This window comes from Pollachius pollachius (assembly GCF_949987615.1).
Source record: "Pollachius pollachius genome assembly, chromosome: 7".
In the NCBI taxonomy this organism is placed as follows: domain Eukaryota; kingdom Metazoa; phylum Chordata; class Actinopteri; order Gadiformes; family Gadidae; genus Pollachius; species Pollachius pollachius.
The window spans coordinates 4654458-4679795 of record NC_136940.1 but is presented as its reverse complement, the minus strand read 5'-3'; the positions used below and the strand labels follow the sequence as shown (position 1 = coordinate 4679795).

The following is a 25338-nucleotide window of genomic DNA, read 5'->3' as shown; positions in this document are numbered from 1 at the left end:
ATCTCTCATGGATGATAAAAATAAATCAATAGTGAACGTCAACGTGACTCATAGAAGGTAGCCTTGAATATATCGCCATCTAGTGGCCGTACATGAGTACTGTATATCGGAGCCGGACATGCTCCGAGGATTCAGCCAATGAGCGGGCGGCTTGCTTACGACATCGAAGTTTAAAATTGAAGCGGGCAAATGCGGAAGTGGGGTAGACGAGCATGTAAACAACGCTGCAGCCGTTCCTTTTGTTTTGGTTTGGACATTATACAGACGGAAGTCACTCATTTAAGTTCATTACCGAACTGGCTTTTTTAAAAGCGCTTGACTTTTTTTGGTTTGTTATTCATGGTGGATAGTCAACGCTGATGCACCGTTGGTTCACTCGCATAATCTAATGGATACTCGTGACTGTAGATCATTGTTGTACAGTTAATATTGACTTACAATAATGACGCCCATATAAAATAAGTGTCCAGCTCTAAAGAATTACTTATACACAGTTACTGGAGACCAATGGATCCTGGATCGCCGCTGAGTTAAGTCCAATTCGGCTTTTAGTTTTTTCTATTTGACCTATTTTTAGCAGCCAACAGCCATGTCTTTATTTTCAGGGAGGAAGCACACCACGTATTATGACCACCACATGTCATCAGCCTCCTCAAAAACCCCGGCCAGGGAACGCCTGATCAAGGAACAGAAGACCACACAGCTGAGCACACACCTCAGCACGGACTCAGTCAACTCAACGTGTGACCAGAGCAGATCTGTGTACAAGAGCATCAACAGGACCTATGTGATCTCAGCGCTGTCAAAGAGCGGCGGGCCTCCGACCCCTGCAGACACCCCCACACCCACCCGGGGCAGACTCACCCTGCAGAGGAGGAAAACAAACAACACCAACAACACCGAGAACAACGCCGAGCAAACCACCGCGATGAGCGAACCGGGGGAGAAGACCCAGACGCCCGCACCGGAGAAGAGGTTGACCCTCCAGCGCAGGACCAGGACGGTAGTCATCGACCGATCCGTCTGCTCCGACTCCAGCAGGGCCGCCGAGGGGCACTGCCTCGTCCCTACCGGGGAACCAGGAGCCACCAAAGTGCTGTCGGAGTCCAACAGCAGGTTCCCCGGGATGATGGGTGCGCTCCGCACCGCAAGTATGAGGGACACCGTTTCCAAGTTTAAAGCCAAAGAACCCAGTGCACCGGCAGCTACACCGGTTAGGATCACAGATGCACCTGGGAAAACTTCACATAATAAGACGCCAACGCCCACAACGAGGCAACTAGGGGAGCTAGGGAAAGCTGAAGACCATGCGAAGATGTTTTCAACGCCGACTAAGAAGACGCCGTTTGAGAGGATTGCTTCAAAGAAGAACGTGTTCGAGAAGCTGTCCGTGAAAGAGCCAATCCCAAGAGCGGTGTCTGTTAAAAGTTCTAGTTTGGAGAGGCCCAAGATGAGAAGACCGCAAGCTGAGGAAACGAAACCTGTTCCAACACCCAGAGGACTCAAGACCTCCTCAAGTGTGTTCAAATCAAACGCCAGCCTACCCCCAGCACAGGCGAGGAAGACCTCCAACGACGAAGCGGCTCACATCCAGGGGAGCTCCACACCTTCGGAGGTCCCTCCAGCGACACGTGTCTCGGCTGAGCCCCTGGTTCGCCCCAGCGAGGTGCTGAAACAACGAGACTCCCTGAAGATGGAGAACAGTGCGGTGACCGTTGCAGTGCGTGTGCGACCTTTCAATGCCAGGTTTGTACACGCATTACATTACGTTACGCATGACATTACATTAACCTTAAATGTTGGAATTGACAGCCGACGAGAGAACAAACATATTTGTATGTCGCATTTGAGTCGTATTGCGTTGATTCACCTTAGAAACACGGTCAAAACTGTCATAAAAAATGCTGAAGTAAAAATGTTGTTTTGTTTTAGAGAGAAAGCAGAGAACAGACTCCAGGTCATCTTCATGAAGGACCAGGAGACAGTCGTCCAGCATCCGGTCTCGAAGCACAGCCACTCCTTCATCTACGACTTCTCCTTCTGCTCCGTTGACGTGGAGGACCCCGGCTTTGCCAGCCAGCAGACGGTGTACCAGACCCTGGCCAGACCCCTGCTGGATCGGGCCTTCCAGGGCTTCAACACCTGCCTGTTCGCCTATGGACAAACCGGTTCTGGAAAGTCGTACACGTGAGTGCTTTAGCTGTAAATACACACAAAGTGTGGGGCAAACAAGTCCTCCTGGGGCATGGTCTTGAACGACTAAACTAAACTAAAACTAAAACTGTAAAGAGCAATGAAATACGTTTGGTTATGTAGTTCACCAGGAAATCATTTTCTTCCCCCTTCAGTTGTACTTTGAGGCACCCGCTGTGGGCATATGTTCTGTTGATATTCACCCTGCACAACTTTTAACATTTCGGCACGTATTTAAACCGTTTTTCCATTTCGAATGACGCCACAGAATGATGGGCTTCGGAGAGGAAGCCGGGGTGATCCCACGCTTCTGCCAGGAGCTGTTCGCCAGACTGGCCTCCGTCCAGAAGGACCAGGTGTGCGGTCTCTCTTCTACCTCTCTTTCCTCATATGACAGACTCCCTTCTGGACCTCTGGCTAAGGTTCAGGGATGTTCTAAAGATGATCTATTAATAGTATTGTAGGAGAAAGCGTGGGTTTGTTTGTAACCGGAAGGTTGCCGGTTCGATCCCCGGCTCCTCCTAGAGTGTCGAGGTGTCCCTGAGCGAGGCGTCTCACCCTTCCTGCTCCCGACGAGCTGGCTGTCAACTTCTGTGGTTGACTCCGCCGTCTGTGTGTGAATGTGTGTATGAACCTTTGTAAGTCGCTTTGGGATAAAAGCGTCTGCTGAATGCACTGAAATGTAAATGAGGATCATGTTTTCACAATAACAGCCCACATTGAATCCAATTTGTTTGTTTTGGACAAGTTTACACATTTGACCCACATCGACCATTCGACAATTCATACAAGACAAGTAGGCAGTAAAAACAACAACATTTGGGTTATTCAATGCAAATGTTATTGAGTGTAGCTTCTTGGGCGACATGTTTTCATCCGAGGCTCTTGTCTGTGCATTTGCTTGTGTTTCCAGGTGTCCTGCCACCTGGAGATGAGCTACTTTGAGGTGTACAACGAGAAGATCCATGACCTGCTGGTGGCGAGAGACAACCAAAACCACAGGCTGCCTGTAAGTACAACGAACAATTTAGAGTGCCACTCCAATGCAACAACATTTCTGGCAACGAGTCCTGCCAAGATGCCTCTTCCTGACAGTCACTGTTGTGATGGATGTTTTCCAGTTGAGGGTTCGAGAGCACCCGGTCCACGGGCCCTACGTCGCCGAGCTCTCTACGTAAGGACAAGCGCTCCTTTTATTCAATGCAACATGATTTAATTGGATTTATTAAAAGTCGATGCAGAACTATAGTACACCGTCCCTATTCATAAGTGACCATCCGAATCACCATCACCATCTCTCTCCTCCAGGCATGTGGTGAGCTCCTTCAGCGAAATTCAGGTAAGAGACGCTCTCCCAACTCTCTTGAGTTGTTCTTGCTGCATTTCTTCCTTCCTTCCTTATGTTATTTCTCTCTCCATGCCTCTATCCATCCATAATTGTGTGTGTGTCTGTCTGTCTGTCTGTCTGTCTGTCTGTCTGTCTGTCTGTCTGTCTGTCTTTTCCAGGTATGGCTGGAGTTGGGGAACAAGCAGAGGGCCACAGCGGCTACCGGCATGAACGACAAGAGCTCCAGGTCCCACTCCGTCTTCACCCTGGTCATGACCCAGACCAAGGTGTGTGTGTGTGTGGCACTTAAAAGTAGTACATAGCATTTTGTAGCATCTCATCCTAGCTTTCTTTGAGGTATACAGGGAATGGGTTAACCTAGCAATTGTTTCTATGAACATCCTTTCTGTACCGACTGCAATATATTGTTGTTTCTCTTTCTTCGACAAATGTACTTATTGTAGGTCACGTGTTTGTGTGTGTCTGTGTGTGTGCACGTGTTCTTGTGTAGAGGATTACATACTGGCGTATTATATGAATCTGTTGTTATAATTGTAAGGGGGGATATGGGATGTCAGAATTCACATTCTGAATAATATGATAAATACGTGGCTGGTGTTGTGATAATCATTCTCTATTTGCATTGAAGATATTTATGTGTCACATAATCTGTAATATGTTGAGAAAAAAGACAGGCAAACTCTAATCATTACGGAAATGGTTACGAGTCGTTCTAGCGATGCATCTTTGTTTGTCTGCATCAGTTGTCTCGCCACCTTCATGACTGTTCTGCCCTCTTTTTGCACAATTATTTGTTGGTGTGCAGACAGAGTTTGTGGAAGAGGAGGAGCACGACCATCGCATCACCAGCCGGATCAACCTGGTGGATCTGGCAGGCAGTGAGAGGTGTAACTCTGCCCAGACCAGTGGAGAGCGTCTCAGGGTAGGGTTCTCCTCGCTACCGTATTCCAGAGCTAGGGTTGAAGGAGTTTAGACGACAGAGGCGTTCACATTATCCAAAAAAGTAAAATTGTGGGAATAACGCATTTCTTTTCCTACGTTTTCCAACGTTTCCTTTCATACGTTTTTAGGGTTGGATTATTTTATAAAATAAACAACGAACGCAAATAATTGAATTCCTTTCATTCAATTAATTCAGTTTGTGAGCTAGGTCTGCCTTTCTCAGATAATATGTGCTAGTTACCGTGTACAAAAATAATTGCATGTGGTTGATTTGCTGTGTCTCTTAATTGTAAAAAAAGTGATTTATTCTAAAGTATTTAGAAGAATAACCATATCAACAATAGTCAGACGATTCCTCTAAGATCCTGCTATGGCTCTTTGTTTTCCCAGGAGGGAGCAAGCATCAACATGTCCCTGCTGACCCTGGGAAAGGTGATCTCTGCCCTGGCTGACCAGGTGGTGAACAGGAAGAGGGTCTTCATCCCCTATAGAGAGTCGGTCCTCACCTGGTGAGAGAAACTCTTCTTCAAGGGCGGAGATGTATGAAAGGGTTGTTTGACTCTAAAGTCCCTTGCCGTGGTTGGTCAAGGGAAAGTGATTTGAGTGACAACATTGGCAGCCAATCAGAAGTTAGGAATGCAGTGGCCCGGTGCTTTACCCTGTGGTGATTCCAGTGGTCGAATGCTTGGTTTCTCCTCATCTGTGTTCGATAACAATCATCAAAACCATTGTAACAAAAAACAACAACTTTAAAAGATCTCTGTAATAATCATTTGAATACACATTTTGTTTTTGCAAGTCACAACATTAATCAACCACTTGTATCTATTTAACGATATTCTTTAATTAAACTCATTCAATGTATTTTCTTTTAATAAGTCTGAACGTCAAATCGTCCCGATTCCCCGCCATCTGTCTCACTGTGACCTTTGACCCGGCAGGCTGCTGAAGGAGAGTCTGGGTGGCAACTCGAAGACGGCCATGATCGCCACGGTGAGCCCAGCGGGCACCAATGTCGACGAGAGCCTGAGCACGCTGCGCTACGCCCAGCAGGCCCGCACCATCATCAACCTGGCCAAGGTCAACGAGGACACCAACGCCAAGCTCATCCGAGGTCAGAGGTCACAGGATTAAGATGTTAAAAGGGCCTGTATTTAAGGTGAAGGTGTGAAGCCATTTGAATGTCATCGGTCCACTAATGACATCACAGGTGGGAGTCCCCACCCAGATGCATGATGGATAAATCAAACTCCAGCACTATCCGTTTGGTACCGTCCACCAGAGAAGGGACTTAGAGGGAGTGGGTCTATCCATCATCCATCTGGGTGGAAAAAGACTGGCTTGTACTGACTCAGTGAATTCTCGCACCTGGTTGAGTAGCGTCCCTTTCAAAAGAGGCAGCTGGAACTGTAGGGTTCCTTAGAAGATACGAGACGTTAGGTACTGCGTTAAAATCCGCAATTTCTGCGTCTACCTGTCTTAGTCTCTTTTTTTCTTTGTCTTTGCCTTTTTCTCCTTCCATCTTTTTATGCAACGCTCGTGATATTTTTGTTGCCATACTCCTTTATTCACTTTGGCTAAAACCTTAGTCGAAATTACAATTTAACCACTTAAAGGTTTTTGAGAGGACATAGCTACTAACTAAACCATAAACGTCACCCTTTTCATGCGCTGTCTACGCCTTCTGAAGCTGTACTTCCCAGCTCTTCCCTTTTCACCCTGTAAAGTTTTCACACTTCTGCAGCCCTCTGTAGTTTGTGTTCAGCACTTCAGCTGAACTCACCTCATCACTGGGTCACATGCATTAAAAAGTCCAATTACCCCACCGCCAGTGGGTGATATTGACTTTATTGCATGTCTGTCCATCTCTGTCCTGTTTATTGCATGTCCCCTCTCAGCTCTTTGTCTTTGTCTGCTTGTATATAATTCTCCCTCCTCACTCTGTCCCTGTCAGTCTCTCTCGCTCTCTCTCTCTCCCCCCTCTTGCTGTCTCTCTCTCATAACCCGCTGTCGGCCTATCTATCCATCATTGCCTTATTCACCTCCCACTTCAATTAAAGCTTGGCCCTAACCTTGCCTCTGGCCCATATTTATGCACTGTCGGCTGCACAAGACAGCTAACTGTCATGCAAGTATTATTTTTCATAGTCAGATTATACGGCCATGTCCCCTAGTGAACACTAGGGGGAGCTCTTGATGTAGCGTTCTATGCTGAAGTTCGATAAAACTCATCAAACTCCCAATTCAACAAATTTGCCCATTTCACTTGTCAATTTATGTCTTCAGTTGGTCGTACTACTTCCTCATGGATGCTTTTGTAACACATTATTTATACTTCTCTTCATCCGATTACTCATGACTTATGCAGCAAATCTTTACAGTACGACGCTTTTAATTTTAAAGATGCGATCGCCTTTCAATTATTTAGCATGATATGTTTATGGGATTTGACTCTTCTCATGGGATTGCACTTAATATTCATCCTCGACAGCCGTCTTCATTCCTGACCGCTTTAAGACCTAGAATCACCTTAAGTTAATTAGTGTGTGTGTGTGTGTGTGTGTGTATGTGTGTGTGTGTGTGTGTGTGTGTGTGTGTGTGTGTGTGTGTGTGTGTGTGTGTGTGTGTGTGTGTGTGTGTGTGTGTGTGTGTGTGTGTCCGTCTGCGTCCGCAGAGCTGAAGGCGGAGGTGGAGAAGCTCCGCGCCGCCCAGACCAGCGCCCAGGGGGTTCTACCCGAGAGGGAGCGTCTCTTCCAGCTGGAGATCGCCGGCCTGCAGAGCAAGCTCACCCAGCGGGAGAGGGAGAACCTGGAGAACCAGCGGTCAGTGCTCACCCGTTGCTTCACCGTTACTCATTGACGGTCGTTCATAAAACCATCACGCATCGCGCGGATTAGAAACCACAAGGAAGGCTGTGTACACATTTCAACAAAACGACTGAGCAATGCACATTTAATGTCTGCTGTGAGGCTTAAAGTGTGTTTACACAGGAGGGACATTGTGTTCCTGAATTACCTTCTAGTCTGTTCCCCGGGTCCTGGGAGGAAGTCTGGGCTGGTTGTTTTCTTTCATAAGCTTGCATGACCAACTTTATCCTATTTTTGGCATAAGGAGGAGCACAATATCCTTACAGACATCATGGCGCCGAAATGATACTTACTATATTACTGCTAATAATGGTAATGTGTGAGACCAGCGTTACTGGTCTCTAGTCTCAGTGATCCGTTACTGAGCACGCTACTGTCCCCCTGATGCCGCAGGGCCTGGAGAGAGAAGCTTGAGCAGGCAGAGATCCGGAAGCGAGAGGAAACCAAAGAACTGCAGGTGAGTCTGCCGTCAAGGACCTGACACCGGGAAACACCTCGCCACAGAGCCAATATACCCCCTTCTCTATGGGGTACAGCTGGAGTACCGTCTGAAGGGCCCCCCAAGCTGTTGTCCTAATGTCACTCTAACATTGTGACGTGGGGGTTCCTTCTGGCAGGATCAGACTCTGATGTCCACGTTCTGCCCTGTAGTCCGAACTGTATGCGCCATCATTGCCATCTATAGTTTACAAAGAATACAAACACACTGATCTATTTTACACATTTTATTCATTCCGGATGGCATCTTTCCAGGACCGTAGTCCCTTTTCCTGCAGCAGCACATCAGCGCATTTTCTCTAGTGAACAGGATACAGCATAGTAAAGTCGTTTGAGTGTTTAACCCCCAGCCCAAAGCTACTGGGTTTGATATACATTGTCACCAGCCTCATCGTAGGCATCCTTAAGCACTTAGTCTAACTCCTACCTGCTCTTGTTCATGTATATGAATTCACTGTTGGTCTCTTTGGACACCACCCTTTTGTTTAAACTCAAAACCGCATACTTCAAAACAATTCATTTTATTATTCCTATTTCGTATTCATGTTGACTTTTTCAAAAGAAATCTGAAAGTATCTGAAATCAGTGTCGGTCGCTTTGGATACCACTGTTTGATAAATGACTCCAAAGGATACCTCATCATCATACATAAATAACAAAGGAGAAATTCAGCGGTGAAAGCAAAATGGCGCTCCCTCAACCTTTTCTCTCCTGCGTCGGTGGCAGAGGGCCGGCTTGACCTTCAAGGTGGACAACCGCCTGCCCAACCTGGTGAACCTGAACGAGGACCCCCAGCTGTCGGAGATGCTGCTCTACATGATCCGGGAGGGCCGGACGCTGGTGGGGAAGCTCAAGTCCGAGTCCCCCCACGACATCCAGCTGTCGGGGGCTCTCATTGGCGACCGCCACTGGTGAGTCGGACCCTCCGGTAGAAGAGCGCTCGCTTGAAGAGGCTGTTTTAGTTTTCAGTTGTGCTTTTATCCTATTATACTGTGTGTTTTTTTTCCACCCACCTATTGCTATTATGGCTATAATCCGGTCCTTTTCTTCTCTTTCAAGTTCATGTTTTACCTTTTTGTAAAAAAAAAAAAAAATGCTATGCTATTTTTTTTTACTTTGCCTTTTTCTGTTTAACCTTTTATAACTCTTTGTTATTCCCGCTCTTCCAGTGTGATCTCGAACGCGGGAGGAACTGTGAGCGTCACGCCGATGGAGAGCGCCAAGACGTTTGTGAACGGGAACCTGATCTTCGCGGCCACCGTCCTCCACCACGTACGTACAGAGACGCTGGCGATAGGAAACACATTTACTGGAAAATACGGTGAAAACAGGTTAAAAACGTCCAATTGAGAGCTGACTACCAAATGCATTCATGTAAGGTGAGCAACCGCTAATTACAAGAGAATAAATTAAAAGCAAGGAATAAAAAAAATAGAACTCATTTGAACATTTCATTCTTTTTTAAAATGGTTCCAAAACATTCAGCAACAAGCATTTTACTGTTTTGCTGGGCTTCTTCTTCACCACGTTCGTCTGCCTGCCCATGTGGTTGCCAGGGCGACCGTGTGATTCTGGGCGGGGACCACTACTTCCGCTTCAACCACCCCGCAGAGGTGCAGTCTGGGAAACGAGTGTCGTGCTGGACGGGCTCCGGCGACGGACAGAAGGACTTTGAGTTCGCCAAGAACGAGCTGCTTTCCGCCCAGAGAGCCCAGTGAGTCAACCGTTAACACACTAGCCTTATGGACGTTTTCAGTGATCAAATTGTGTTTCAGCTTTTAATTTTTCATGTTTTGGCCTGGTCATCGGTTGTTTGAACTGTTTACGTTCCGTATCAATTGACAACTGCCCTCCTTCCACCCTACTGCAGTTGTAGTTATTTACGTGCCATCCGAGTTCATTATTATGATCTGCAAATCTCAGTTCTCTGAATTCCCGCGCGTTTTGAACGCCTCTCGCCTGGGTGTCCTGCAGGCTGGAGGCGGAGATAGAGGAGGCCCACCTGAAGGCCAAGCAGGAGATGATGCAGGCCATCCAGATGGCCAAGGAGCTGGCCCAGAAGGAGCTCTCTGACCAGAGGGCCCGCTACGAAGACCGCATCCACACCCTGGAGGAAGAGCTGGTACACCCCACTCCAAACGATCAAGTGGTCCTGAGAATAACTTTAACCAGTTCGTTTTAAAATGGTTACAAAGCATAACATACTGCCTACTTCAAAACGTCTCATTTCGACACGACGTTGTCATGTTCGCTTTTTGCAAAATAAAATGTATCTGCATCAACTTCACAATCTGAATCAAAAATCCTCAAAAGATAAGAAGAAAGTAAAAGAGAAATAATACTAATAATTCAAAACATTAGATTACCAATCTTAAAATATTTAAAATATTGCGCAATATCTAACATAACATTCCAACTGCCCCCACCCCCCCCACACACTCTCAGGAGGAGGAGACCCAGCGGAAGCAGAACCAGGAACAGGACAACAGGCGCGTGGCCAATCAGATGGCAGAGCTGCGGCAGGCCAAGCAGCACCTGGAGCAGGAGAAGAGGCTCCGCCTCCACATTGAGGCCCAGGTCAGGGCAGCTCTTATACTGGAGGGTCCGGCTCTTATACTGTAGGGTCAAGGAGGGTCCAGCTGTTATACTGGAGGGTCCAGGAGTGTCCAGCTGTTACACTGGAGGGTCCAGGAGTGTCCAGCTGTTACACTGGAGGGTCCAGGAGTGTCCAGCTGTTACACTGGAGGGTCCAGGAGTGTCCAGCTGTTACACTGGAGGGTCCAGGAGTGTCCATTTCAGGACAAAGTGAATGCTTTGATCCAAAGCCTCTTAAAGGTGACATATTATACCACCAGGTGTGAGTGTGATTATCTGTTACAAGCCGTTTTGAAAATCTGCCTCTTCTGACATCACAAGTGGGCGTGTCCACCTAGATGTAGGACGAATAGATGAGCAACGTTTGCTACAGTCCACTGGGTAGGCTGGAGGACTGATCTATCCAGCGTACATCTAGGTGGACGCGCCCACTTGTGATGTCAGAAGAGGCAGATTTTCAAAACGGCTTGTGACGGCTAATCACAAACTCACCTGGTGGTGTAATATGTCACCTCTAAGATTTAGTCAAATGCATGTCATTTTTTACCGTTTGGTCTTGCGGTGGTTTCGACAAGGGGATATCAAAACTAGCTCCTTTCGGTTGGGAGTCAAAACACTAATAATCTTTAAGCCAGAGCTATGCTCACTGTACTGAAAAAAAAAAAGTTTGGTCTCAAAAATGTGTCATCTAGAATGATGTAGTTCTAGCCACGATTCGCTGAGATCAGCGTCGGAATCCTATTTTTTTCCTTTTGGAAAGTATAGAGGGAGTGAGTGATGTATACCATATAGTTAACCACAATATTTTGGGTTAATTGAATTAGGAATTGAACAAAAAAGCACACGCCATTGGAATTTCTCTGAAATGAAAAGGCAGAAGGAAAGACGTTCTCATGCGGCCGTTATCTTTAATGTTTGGATAAATAACAAAACACAGAAGATTTTCTTTAATGGTGTGTCAACCTTTCCAATTATAGAGCCAATTCACACCATTTGACCGCCTTTCACAGAATACGCTAAATAAAATGACCTCCTGGTCAGCTTGTAAGACGGCCCGAATGATAAGAGCAACCTTGAAAGTGAAACCAAGGTCAGCTCCGCTAATTCGGTGATGATCCGATCCGAGGTGTAAAAGCCCTCCCCGCCGTAGGGCTTCCCCAGTAACGGCCATAAGTTAATTTTGCCATCTTAATGGCTTTACCAGCCCCTGACCAGCTCCTCCTCATCGGACATGGGCGGTGATCAGAATCTCTGACGCGTGCGTTGTGTGTCCGGACCCCAAGGCGCTGGAGGACCACAGTGTGCGGCAGGCCAAGATTGTGGACGCGCTGGAGGCGGAGAAGGTTAAGCTGAGCAGAGATCTGGAGGAGATTCAGAAGAGGATGGCCCTGAGGGAGAACCGCACCCCTAAGACCGGTACGCATGGGGGGGGGGGTCTCATTGGTCTGTCTGTGTCCATGTCCGGGGTGGGTGTGTCCATGTGTGTGTATGTCAATGTGTGTGTGTATCCATGTCCGTTGTGATGTTACATGTTTTAAGATAAGATGTGCTTTTTTAAATCCCAGATGGCGATTAAGCAGAAAGCACAGGACATTCTTATCAGTTATTCCCCATGGAACACCTTTGGCTGTTATTTGACCCTAATCGTCTGCGCTGCGGTGCCTGCTGGCGTTCGTCCGCTGGCGTCGCGTTCAGAGATTGTAACGTGTCTCTGTGTCTTTGGGTCAAAGTGGCGCCGCAGTGGGACGCCATGAAGCTCTCCCTGATGATCGAGGAGGCCAACAAAATCAGCACCCAGCTGAAGAAAAACACGCGCTTCAGCAGGTAGTGTCGAGCGGACGCACACACAAGAGATCTTTACTTACTACTTTGTTAGTAGTAGTCATTTTGCCAATTTATTTTCTCTTTAGATCCTAACATTGCATTCAGATCCATCTCTCTATGGAGGGACGCCTCCGACCATTCATGCACACATTCACACACCGACGGCGGAGTCAACCATGCAAGGCGCCAGCCAGGCTTGTCGGGAGTAGTTAGGGTTAGGTGTCATGCTCAGGGACACCTCGATAATCAGCTAGGAGGAGGCAGGGATCAAACTAGCAACCTTCTGGTTACAAGCCAACCCACTCTACCTCCTGAGCTATGTCTACGATTAAGCTCTCGACATTGCGATTCAAACCCAGAGCACCCACGAAAAAAACACCCTGACCCTCGGACTAACAGCATTCGGTAAACTATCACCGACCAGTATGAGATTTATTACCGTTCAGCTTTGACTTTTAAATGTTTTCTTTGCTGTCAGGCACGAGAGCTCAGAGATGGAGAACGCAAGGGAAGGGAACGGCATGCAAGTGCGTGTCCAGAACACCAAGCTGGGCATCTCCACCTTCTGGACCCTGGAGAAGTTCCAGAACAACATGGCCTCCATGAGGGAGCTGGGGCAGGTAGAGGACACAACGGTTTCAATGCATTTCTGGTCTTGATTCCTCTTCAAAATGTTACATTTCTCTAAATGTGTGCGTTGGCAACCCTTCTTAATGTATCAGTTGCAGAATATGAAATTTCTAAACTATTATAAAGGTAGCATTAGTGATGGACTAAATTAATTGTTAATTAGAAATCAAAAAACCTAGGCAAATAATTGACTTTCAAAGGTTTCGTCTGGACTGTTATTCTTCCCTTCCCCCCCTGCGGCCTGTCATTCTCTCAACCCAGCGCTCCACGCATTCCTCCAACCTGTCTTGTTTCCCCCATTCAGCATGTAAAGAAACCGACATATAATCTAATACCCGGGCCATAGAACATGCCCATGCTCTCATAAACAGGCCCAAATGGCTTGTTTATGTGGTTGACGGCGGGGAGAGCTATGCCTCGTCTCCGGCGTATTTCTCATTAAGTGGAGAACGCGAGGGTCGGCGTAGTCAGCGATATTTTACCCTCCCCAGGGGGAAGCCGCCTCCAAGGATGATGAAGTTTTTTACGATCCCGATGATGAGTGGGAGCAGGATCTGTCTGCCTCCTCCTCCTCCTCCTCCACCACCTCCTCTTCGGCCTCCTTCTCGCGGCGCAGGTAATTATCGCCTCACCTCCAGCCCGCCATCCATCCCTCCGTCCTGCCGTCCTTCTGTCCCGCCCAGAGCATCTACATTTAGATTACCTTTTATAAACGCTTTAACTCTTGTTCTTATCCCCGAGTGACTTTCAAGAGCGCCCGTGAGAAAGTGGTCTCTCTAGTGCCTTGCTCCAGGGTGCTTTGACCCTGCTTTCTTTTAGACAAAGAGAACGATGGAGATCGCATCGAACCTGCGCTGGCAGACCTCCTCCCTGCCTCCACACCGGATTCAACCGCATCTGGTTGATTTTCATCCAATCCCCCCCCTAAATAAAGAAGTGATTTTACCTCCTGGCGTTTAAATCAAACGTTGAGCGTAACTGCTCGGACAACCTGTTGTCAGACGTCATGAAAGCACTCGTGGTTTACGGCCCTACGTCGATGCCCATGATGCTCTGTGTTAACTGGCTCCTGGCGCGCGGCACTCCCGTATGAACAATCTGTCAAGCAAAACGATGGAAATATGGAAAGTTCTGCGCGCTTTTTGAATGGAACGTGGAAGGGCGGCCTTTGTTGAAGCGCTTCTTGCGGGCGACTTTATTTTCTCAGAGCTGTCCTCTGTTTATGTTTCCACTGCCAGTGTGATTTTCACCCCGTCAGATGTGCAGATGTTTAACACATCCTAAGCTTCTCTCTTTCCTCCCTCTCACCCCCTGACAAGCTGAGAAGAAGGGGCTATTTGAAGATCATTCCTCCCTGGGCTGTTTGAAGCTTTTCTTATGGTTTTTAAAGGCAGGGGAACTGAAAGAGAAGGGGGGCCAGCCAAAGTTCCAGTATTTCTTACTGTACTGTACAATTCCTTCTACAATCGTGGTCCAAACATCAGGCGGCACCCACAATGTTTTCCTCTCACATTCTTATTTTTCTTGTCAGGCATGTTTATGAGCTCCTAATGGTGCCAGTGGTAGGACTGGCCAAGGGCAACATGGCAGCGAGCTCTCTGTACCTCCTTCACCTCCCTTTTCTCTCTGCTTCCAATAAGCCGCCGCTGGCTTGCGCTCTATACTAGACCGTGTTTACCCGACGACGTCAAGTTAACTTGCTACGGTCTATTTGCTTACTAATTAGACCTCCCTGTGGAAAAATATTGGGTGTATCGGGCCATAGTTCCTACACCACTGGGGTCACCGATGGTATTTCTGACACACATATTCTATGCTCCCATTTACATTTCATAATTCCTTGTTTTCCGAAGCAAATTAAGGCGAAGCTGAGAAGTTGAACTATGAACACATACGGCCAACTACAAGAAATACCTTTTTTGAGATTTGCATGAATTTCTCAACAACATTTGGATAGCCTGTACGTGGAATAGCTATAGGGATCTTGAGGGCAATAGGATTTTTTTACCTTTTATTATTAATTATTATTTCTTATCATTTTGCTTAAATGTGTAGTCTAGTGGGAGACATTTCACCGATAACTCCTCCAGATGACAATCGGTGGGAGAAATGTCACCATCGACCACCCCAGTTGTAGTCTAGCGGGAGACATTTCACCAATTTAACTCCACGATGTGGCCGAGGGTTATATTTCCAGTGTTTACAAGGCTCCGACCCAGCGGCCATTCTTCATGGTTCTGACCCCTGGTTCTGTCCACTTTACCAGGAGCCGCAGCCTGCTGAAGAGCAGGAGGATCTCAGGGCGACTGTACGAGATCAGGGTCCACCCCATCCAGAGCCTCCTCGGTGCCTCTTCTACGTCCACCGGTAAACCCCCCTCCGTCTGACTCTCATGCCCGTCATTCTAAACGACGGTTTTATCCAAATATCTTTTAAAATTGAAACCCTAGCCCCACTCAGTTTCAGAGCAGCGTTTAGCTCTGAATTCATCACGAGCGTTGCCTCATTAGGAGATGAACGTTGAAGACGAGGGTGAAACATTTACAAGTCTTAACCAGACCATTGCCAGTGGGACCCGTAATACCATAATTGAGAAAGTACCGTTTGAGACCCATGGATCCATAATAAGATTACTTTATTTATTTCGGGGGGGGGGGGGAAATTCTTTAACTCGTGTTGAGACCGCTGTCGAGCAACCGTTTTATAAGAAGATTCAAAACTGCCAGGGGTTAGGGGTTCTCCTCCCACCGAAAGGCACGTGTCTGACCCTTTCTCCTCCCCGTCCGTCCCAGGGCTGATGGGCGTGGCTCAACCCCCGTCCACCCGTCCGAGCGCCTCGAGCTCCGCCCTCCCCGGCATCTGCAAGGAGCTGATTGGCCAGAGCCTGTCGGTGCTGCGGGGCTACGGGGGCCCGGAGGAGAGCATGGCGGACCGGCTGATCCGCGACCTTCAGCTGGTCTACACGGTGGTCCGTACGGTGTCTGACCTGTACGACGGCCTGGACGACGACAGCCAGGAGAACGGTGTGGGCCTTGGAAACACACCTTTTAGGATTATTAACCCATTGTTTTTCAATTACGTGAAGCGAGATGGGGATTTGTCAACAGAAGTTTTTCGAAATGTATGTTTCTACAGGATGATGCAGCATGTATGTTAGTTATGATCAAGGCCCCCTAATGTTTCCCCACTTACATGAGTTGCAGGTGTTTGTTCACTCCTCCTGGTTTCTATCTGACTTCACTGTCTTGTTCACCTTGCCGTATTTTGGTCCCCGCTCAACAATCAAAAGAGTGCGTCTCTTTCACTCTCTCTCTCCATGAGCGCTCCTCCCTCCCCCTTTCCTCCAGTGTTGGTCCGTCTCTCCCGATGGGATCCTCCTGTCTCTGGTCTCACCCACCCTCCCCCCCTCTCTCTCCCCCCCTGCAGTGTTCGCCTGCCGCCCGGAGGCCCAGGGCCAGTTGGTGGTCGCTACGTCGGCGGTGGAGCGGGCGGTCTTCCTCACCCGCCACTGGCTGGCCAGCACGCGGCCCGCTGCCCGGGCCCTGTACTCCGCCGCCGAGGAGCTCCGGTGTCAGGTCAAGAGGATGGGAGGCTTCCTCCAGCTGCTCATCCAGGTAGGGCTAACCCCAGAGCCACGCCTTCCCGTCTCTTCGTTCGCGGTAGAGTTCATTTGGATGGAGGAAGACGCTTTCTTTTGCGAGGTCGGTTCTGTGTTAAGTTCGAGGAAGAGGGGAAATCCCTTCGAAAAGGAGTAGATGTACAGGCCTATAGCTTATGTTCCTTATGTTTATTTATATATGTAATTAATGTACATTCTCCACAGCCCTAAGTGCACGGCAGCCTGTGGGAGCCCTGGAGGGCTCTTGATGTGTGCAATGGGTCCATTTCTCGGCAGCCAACGCGATGCTAAGAACTGGCTTAAGCTAGCTCTCCTTTTTTATGCGAGGAAGCACTCGCTCAGACTTCCATCCGTCACTTCCTTCCCTTTCGGTGCAAAATTGCCTCGTTTCAAATGCTATATATCAGCACAAAGGCTGTTCGACGCAATGGAGAGTGTCTGTTTAAGTTCAATTACACGTTTTTCAAAAATTGACAATCTTAATTGGAGCATACATATTATGCATTGGCTCCAACAAACGATAGATAACATAGCTGTTAGCCTAACAGGTGATTGCTCTTAACTTAACAGCACAGCGAGATTCACACCAAAATGTGAACACAGTTACTTTATTCCAGTTCTCGGGTGTCGACACAAACTTAACTTTCCTCGAAAGATAACGTGTTTCAAGCTCAGTTTAAGGCGGTACAGTCGGTAGAATAACAAATCAATATGTTCCCCAGGTGCAGCAGGTAAGGAAAGATATAGATGGCATATATGATGATTTCAATGTCTTAATAAATCATTATTTAACATTTATGTCATGTCCTAATTATCAGTCAAAATATTGGAAGTCAAAGATGCACTGTTATTGTTTTTGTCTGTGCTCCTAACAAAATAATCGCTGCATGGTGCAATATGTGGATTGAAAAAAAAAGAGAAAAAATAAGTGATTATCAATTTTGTTTGCGTTTGACGCGTGGATGGCTCATCAAAATGCAGGGCATTGATTGATGGGTCTTTGCTGTGAGCTGTTTTAGCCGTGTGTATGGAAATGGGAAAGCAGGGGGAATTCTCAACCTTGAGTCGTGTGAACACAACATGAATATATGGAAGCGTGAATCCGAAATTCCCTCCAGGCCCCGCCGTCTAAACACGGCCCCATGTTTTTCTTCGGTCCTCTCTCTCCCTCCCTCCTGGACCCGTCGCGTCCGCGGTTCCACTTAGTTACCGACCCCCCTGTAATCAATGGGAACCACTTTGTTGCTTTCCTCATATTGATCCGTTTTAATTTAATCTGCTCTGAGTTCAACCGGGTTTTTCGCGTTTGTGCACGCCATGTAAAAAATATTTAACAAGAGAATTCTGTTATTCAATTATTTATTCATTATTTATATCCCCCCCCCCCCACTCCACCCTCCAGGGCTGTGAGTCTGAGATCTCGTCCATGGTGACGGAGGCCCACAGGAAGAGCTCTCAGTGTCTGGACGTGGCGTTGAGAAGCGTGGGTCACCTGGCCGCGTTGACCGGTGAGCCACTTGGCGCCCACGAGCCCGGCGCCCGGGCCATCGGCAAGGTAGCAAGCACATAGACACACACAGAGACACACCAACGCACGCGCGCACACGCACGCACGCACGCACGCACGCACGCACGCACGCACGCACGCACGCACGCACGCACGCACACAGACACACACACACACACAGAGAGGCACACGCACACAGACGCACGCACACAGACACACACACACACACACACACACTAACATGGAGACATGGACATACACACACACACATGGACACACACAAGGACACAGATACACACATGAACACAAACACAGACATAGACACACGGAGAAATACGCGCGGACACACACAAGGACACACATGAACACAGACATAGACACATGGACACACACACACACACACAAGGACACACATGAACACAAACACAGACATAGACACATGGACACACACACACACACACACACACACACACACACACACACACACACACACACACACACACACACACACACACACACACACACACACACACACACACACACACACACACACACAATAGTGAAGACAGCCGGCATGGTGTTTGTGGGGCTGGAGGGGCTACTAATCATGCCCTCTGATCAACGAGGCTGGGGAATGGGGGGGTTTATCTATGTCGGTCTTAGCACTAGAGGCTGCTTCATAATTTGTCAGGACCAGCCCTCCTTCTTTGCTTGATATTATAAATTACGCATGCGTTAATCCCGCGGAGGTTGCGTTTATTTATTTTTCTGACTCTAAGGCAAACAGGCATTTTAAGTGTGTGTTTGTGGTGAACTCGACTTTTGCTCACATTGCACAAAATAAGCAATAGTTAATGCTACTGGTAGTTTAATAGACCACTCATTTTGTACTTTGGATGACAAGAATTACCCATTTGTTTTCAGTTGCACATAATGTGTCTTATTTGTCTGGTTTTGTTTATCTCGCTGAATATTGCAGAAGAAAACGTCTAAATCTATCAACAAATACCTTCTGTTGTTAATTTTTGCGGTCCTGATTGTAAGACCAGGGCACAGGGAGTCGTATGCCATGTGCGTTAAGCTTGGAGTAAATTACAACACAATTTCCCTGAAGGGGATTATTAAAATAACATAACATTTTGTATTTTTCCTAACAGTTCTAACTGTTCAGCAAACTGCCATGGAAATGTGGTTAATAATCCCCAAATTACTTCTGCACTACATTACAGTCTTCCACCTCCATGTGTCTCTTGGAGGGGACCAATAAGGGAGTAGGGTCCCTGTTGGAGGCGGGGCTTCACATTACAAAGGAAATGCTGAGGGATGCACAGCTGGCATATCCAAGGACCCCGGTAAGAAATCACATCATCATGCAATTAATAAGAAATTTGTTTTATTATCTTTAATCATTCTTCCATTCACTTTGTTACGAGGCTATTGGATAGAAAATGGAATACAATAATGTTAATAATGTTAAACACTATGTCATTTGGATAAATTAAAAGTATCATCTTATTTGTATTTTAACAAAGGGTTGTGTAGATAAATGGTTTCACGTTAAAATAAGAAAAGTGACGTGTACGTACACTACCTATAGATCACTCTCTCTATTTCCCCTGGATATTCTGGGTCTTTTAAGAAGGACTATAAAGCCACATTTGTCTGCCAGCCTTAACTGTTGTTTTGTTCGCAGGCCCTACAGAGTCTAAAATCCAAGGCAGTAGACCTGTCCTGTTCCCTACAGACCTACATCCACTGCCACAGGACGGTAAGAAACAACCATAAAACGAGTGGTTGGCATCTTGCTTACTTCAAGATGAACTTTGCTTCAAGATGAACACTGATGTCAGACAGCCCTGTCACTGTATAGAGAATACTACATGTTCTGCGGGCCGTACATTTTAGATCTAGGGGTTTGGATAAAGAAATGTTGCTCGTTCATTTTAAGTAATATGAACAGTGATTTTTATTCGTAATGAAATATGTGGTTCATGTCACTAAAGAGCACGTCAGGCAGAGGAGGTTGCCCAAGGGTTAGGGTAAGTCCCTGACACAGGTAGACTTTAAACCTTTTCGGCTTGGCCAAAACAACCTTACCGCTAGTCTATCCTGCCCCCAAACCCTGCCTCATTGAGTTGCTAGGCATAATAACATTGGATGCCCCCAAAGCCTACTCGGCCACAACCGCACAACTAATGAATGTTTCATATTCTAAAGAGCTTTGACAACAAAAACACACAACACTTAATCATTTTTGTTCAACCCCCGCTGTAAACTCCTCCAGGCTCCTTCGAGTTTTGATACGTACGCTCTCTGGGATATTCTGTGGTCGAAAACAAAAATGATTATAAGACATAAAGACAGCTCTCAGTCAACCGCATTCGTGAAAAAAAAAGAACACAGTCTAGCAACCAAGGTCTGAAACGAGTGTCATCTTTTTGAAGCTCGGGGGTAGCGGCGGCTGAAATGTTTATAGCGGTGAGCCAATTTGTATATTGGGAACGGGAAGACGGCACCCAGTGAGGAACATACTTGAGCTCCAAATTTGCTGTAATGGAGCCGAGGCCTTGGCCGGCGTTAAAAAGGACTGAGAGTTTTGTACTTGGCAGCTACCGGGAACGGGGTTTCCCCCTCCAGTGACCTGAAAACCCGGTCCCAGTTGCCGAGCAGATGCTCCTTGGAAGAATAAAAAACGGCGTGAAAAAGGGTCTTCATGTGTCACAGATTAAAAGCCTGCTGCCCTAACCGCCGCCTGTTAAAGATGTCGCTCAACTGCCTTTTTATTGCTTCTATAAAAAACCAAAGAGCACCATGGGAGCTTATCTGCCCTCCGTCCGTCCCTGGGCGATCGTTATGGAAACGAATGGAGTTGAATGGAATCGCATCACTCAGCGCCAACGGCGCTTGTTAGCTCTTATCTTAGCCACACAAATTGGCCACTTTTTGTTTTTCAGTTCGGTTCGGTTCTATTCTGTTGTGTATTGGGAGGAAAGAAGGGGGGGGATTTCTCTGTCCACAATGCCTTGCATTGTTCAACGAAAGGCAGTGTTTAAAGTGAATTATTGCCGAGTTTAACAACTGTCGGGCAAGGGGTCTAGGGAGGCCTCTCAGCAGCCAACAGAAGAAGAAGAAGAAAAAAATCGTCTTTCTTCCAAGTGAATTCATACACTATGAATGAGTGGTGAAAAAAGGCTTCATGTTTATATCATTCCTTTTTTTCTTTTTAAAATGAAATAAACGCGTTGGTGTTTCAGTGTTATTGAAGAGAACGATTATCTGTGAAACTGTCAGGCCTGGCAGCATAATATGGTCTGACCGCAGCTCAATCTTTGTAATGACATAGCAATGATATCCACACCCATATCTGAGACTCGGAGATTAATTTGCCAAGCCATCTGAGATCCACATTACCCTCTGCCGTTCTGCATGCGAATGGAAGCTATTTGGTGTCTATCGTAGGAAAGCCGTGCTCATCAACAAACATTCAGGGGTTTTCGACTGACACCAGCTACCACGCGGCACACATGGATTTATGTACACCCAACACCTCACTGCAATGCCTTAAAGTTGAAGAAGAGTGCTGGAAGGCCTTCTGAGAAATAAAGGCGCGAGGATCAACGGCAGTCACAGTCCCTGGTGTTCCAGAGGGAGACTCCACCAAGTGAAGAGTGGATGGAACCGTGAATAAGAGTGCAGATGTTTTTCAGATAGATAAGTGTGTGTGTGTGTGTGCGTGCGTGCGTGCGTAGGAGAGGGAGTCCGGCCCTGACAGAGTTGATGATGAAGACGAGGCCCAGGTGTCTCTGCTCCAGAAGCTGAGGGCCGTGGCTACCATGCTGTTCCAGCTCAACAGGGCCATCGCAGTACTCCACACCTGCCTGGCCGACACCCTGAGAGGTAAAGCCATCTGCAGAGACAGGGCCTCAAAGCATTGGAGCATCACAACATATTACAATAGAACCATGTTTATTTAAAGGTACCTTGTTGTAAGATGAGCTAGTATAATGGGAAGTGTAGATGTGCTTTATATAGCTATGTATTCATATTTTATAGTATGATGGAAGTGTAATGTGCTTTATTACACCTTTATAGTCACATTTTATAGTATTGTGAGAAGTGTAGATGAGCTTTATAATAGCTGTATAGTAACATTATATAGTGTTATGGGAAGTGTAAATGTCCTTTATTACAGCTTTATAGTCGCATTTTATAGTATTATGAAAGTGTAGATGACCTTTATAATGGCTGAATGGTATCATTATATATTGTTATGGGAAGTGAAGATGTGCTTTATATAGCTATGTGGAAATATTTTATAGTATTATGAAAGTGTAGATGTGCTTTTGTAGCGATGAGGGAAATCTTTCTGTCACAGAAGAGAACATGAGACCACATTCATCTTAAGACATCATATGCTTGATAAAATCTAATATTTTTACTTGAATGCAAGGCTTTTTTATAAACTGAGCAGTGAAGTGCCTTGGCTTTTCGACTCACAGTTGAAAGATACTGGGTTAATCCCCAATGTCCACAGCCTAACCTATAGGACGTCCTTCAGCGAGACGCCAAACCTCTCACCAGTCCCAGTGGACCTGTGTCTGAATTCAATGTCTGAATGTTGGCTAAACGACTCCACAGTAAATCATGGCCTACACTTCCCTGACCCCCCCCCCCAGGTAAAGGCCGGGAGTCCGACCTGACCACCAGTAGCGCGGCCATCAGCTCTTCGGCCCGGGCCGTTGGTGACCTCGTCCGCGGCCACTCCGAGGCGGTGGCCTCCGTCGACCCCGACCTGCCCTGCCCGCGGAGGCTCTCGACCACACGTGAAGAGCTCCAGGCCGCCATACACGCCCTGACCACCACCACCTCCGACCAGCAGGGGGCAGAAGGCAGGCAGTCCGCTGGCTCCAACGCCACCGGCTCCTACAACGCCGGCAACGACGACTTGGATGTGTCCAAAGATGGTTCCTTCCAGAACAAGGCAGCTGCTAAAGTGCTGTGCTCCCTTGCCTCCGATGTCTCGTCCAATCGCAGTCCTCACTGGGTGTGATTGACAGGTGTTCTGTAGAGCTTGATTCCGCCCCTCTTAGGGCTGTGTATCTGTGCGTTTGTGGTTCGTCACAGCTTGTTTTCACTTGTTTCACATTGCTATCTGCTTTTTGTTGAAAATGTCCTCGCTTTGAGTCTCTTATTAGTACTGTTAAGGTTTTGGGCCGTCTCCATTGTATACCAGTTTTCTGGGCAAATTGACCGAAACTATAGGTACCGTTGAAACAGGAAAAGACATTGGAAACACTTGTTCCCCACTGCCCAGGAAGGCTCGACCAGATCATGCCTCTATGCTGATGTTCTATGCTCTATTGTTCCTTCTTAAGTCTATCCAAATTTGTACTATAAAGGCTCCAATTTAGGCCTAAACTGTCATGTACGCAGTGTATAAAAAGAAAAATGAATGGCCAGTGTTCATGGTAGATTTATTAATGGTCATTGTGTGAGAAGGTAAATATGTTATTCATGAACAAATATTGGTGGATTGGCAACTATTGTAATTCAGCAACCTTTATCTTTGTATATCACAGTTGGCACTCAGGATTGCTTGGATTCTTGGATATCTTAAACTTGCACAATTCTTTTTATTTTCTTCCTCTGTTTACTTTGATATCAACTTTGTATGTATTTTGCAGCATTTCAAGTATTGATATGGGACAAGCTTGCGATTTCAAAAGATTGTAACCATTTGAACCGTAAATTGTAAAGGTTTACCCAATATTTGTAGTGATTGTTTTGTATTATTTCACTTTGTTTGCTTTGCACAGTGTTATTCAATCAACCGCTGATATGTCTGACTATTATTATAATTATTTTAATTATTATTCCAAAGCAATATAATCACCAACTGGGAAAAAAGCACTGCATTTTCCGTGATAATTGGCAAAGCACAGTCCAGCCAGTGAAGGAGATAAAGATGCATGGTGTCACATGTTCCAGTACCAGTATTACAGCTGGCCCATCGCCCTGTGAAGAGGAGACTCCCACCTTTGGTTCCTCCGCCGCCTCCTCCTCCGCATCCACCCGGGATAGTTCCTCCTTTTCTTTTTTTCCCCCCCTCCTTCTCCTAATTCTGAGCCACGGCGCTGCGAATCAAAAACACGTATTTCGTATTTAACGAAATGTATTGATTTCGGACAAGTTGTGGTCAGTTCATGGGTTATCGGAGGGTCATTGCTCCACGCGGTGGAAGTCCTCCAAGGAAATGTAACGACAGGCGCGACAACTTTAACGCGTCAAGAAGACCTCTCAGGTAGGCTGTAAACATCTTAAAACAACCCAAAAGCAGCTTGTGTTTTTTCATATACCCACTATTTTAATACATTACCCTATTGCAAAGCGTTGTAGCGTTGTTATGACTCAATGAAACACGACGGTTTTTGCCATATTTTAGGATGCACTGGATATTGGTGTCGAATTTACTGGTGAGTATCAACACACGTGTTGAGTTGACTTCATATTCAACACTTATTTCATTTTAGTATATCATGTGAACGAAAAGTTATTTCCATGAAACAAAGTTATCTAATCAACTAGGCCGGCGTGTATTTACTTTGCTACTGTATCATTTTCTCTGTTTCCTGAGTTTATTCAGAACCGCAGCTAACATATTACTTTATACATATTAACTTAAGAAAACACAGGACAGTTTAATGTGTTATTTATGTTTTATATGTGTTTTTCAGGGTTGGTTTCATGGTTATGCTTCTGGTAAGTCATGTCAAATTTGAGTTTGAGTTTTAAAATGATCAAGTTGTTCTTGCATGCGTCATTAATTCAAATGTCTCTGCTAGCCATATTTCACTGTGAAGATACTCCCCTCATATCCTTTACTTTAATTTTAGATAATGTTTAAATTTGCACTACAGCCTGTTTTTGTTGTGTTTAGTGTTTATCACAGAAGTCTGTAACTGAATCTATCTTAATCTACCAAATGGCTCAAATATAGAAGTATACAAAAACTGATTTTATTCACACAACCTACTGTATCTGACTCATAATCTTCTACGTTTCACCTATTTTTCCTTACCACTGGCTGATTCTACTGTAAGGAGTCATGACTTCACCATTTTAATGGAGCGTACTCCATCATATGGTTCAAGTTACACTGTTCATGACTGTGGGTCTCATGTCATTAATCCTTCACTAAGCAGATGATGTCAAGTTGGGACTGCGGCCAGAATTATATTATACAAAGCCTTTTGAGTTGACTTAGCTGCTGAATGTATGTAACACAAAATGTGGAGCCAAAAGCATACTTTTATAG

At 46.4% G+C, this 25338-nt stretch overlaps 1 protein-coding gene across 2 annotated transcripts; it reads left to right on the top strand.

Annotated features, from left to right (window-relative positions):
• Positions 1-267: 267 nt before the first annotated feature.
• Positions 268-23729, top strand: kif14 (kinesin family member 14). 2 transcript variants are annotated; one of them, XM_079739985.1, is made up of 29 exons: positions 268-1746; positions 1933-2187; positions 2462-2549; positions 3107-3202; positions 3315-3367; positions 3502-3532; positions 3700-3807; positions 4347-4463; positions 4874-4992; positions 5425-5597; positions 7158-7305; positions 7744-7807; positions 8575-8759; positions 9018-9120; positions 9405-9562; positions 9823-9970; positions 10294-10425; positions 11727-11859; positions 12174-12267; positions 12746-12887; positions 13389-13513; positions 15164-15264; positions 15690-15920; positions 16324-16511; positions 17919-18071; positions 19253-19375; positions 19717-19791; positions 21773-21920; positions 22700-23729. In XM_079739985.1, the coding sequence occupies exons 1-29, from the start codon at positions 590-592 to the stop codon at positions 23071-23073; spliced, it is 5022 nt and encodes a 1673-aa protein (XP_079596111.1). In that variant the 5' UTR covers positions 268-589; the 3' UTR covers positions 23074-23729. The 2 variants fall into 2 exon arrangements, with proteins under 2 accessions (XP_079596111.1, XP_079596112.1); XM_079739986.1 differs by lacking the exons at positions 268-1746; positions 2462-2549 and having other exon boundaries at positions 2076-2187.
• Positions 23730-25338: the final 1609 nt, after the last annotated feature.

Coding starts and splice junctions, on each gene's coding strand:
- kif14 (XM_079739985.1), top strand. CDS start 590: ATGTCTTTATTTTCAGGGAGGAAGCACACCACGTATTATGACCACCAC. Junction 3,533..3,699: donor GCTCCTTCAGCGAAATTCAG/GTAAGAGACGCT, acceptor TGTCTTTTCCAG/GTATGGCTGGAGTTGGGGAA. Junction 19,792..21,772: donor ACATCCACTGCCACAGGACG/GTAAGAAACAAC, acceptor GTGCGTGCGTAG/GAGAGGGAGTCCGGCCCTGA.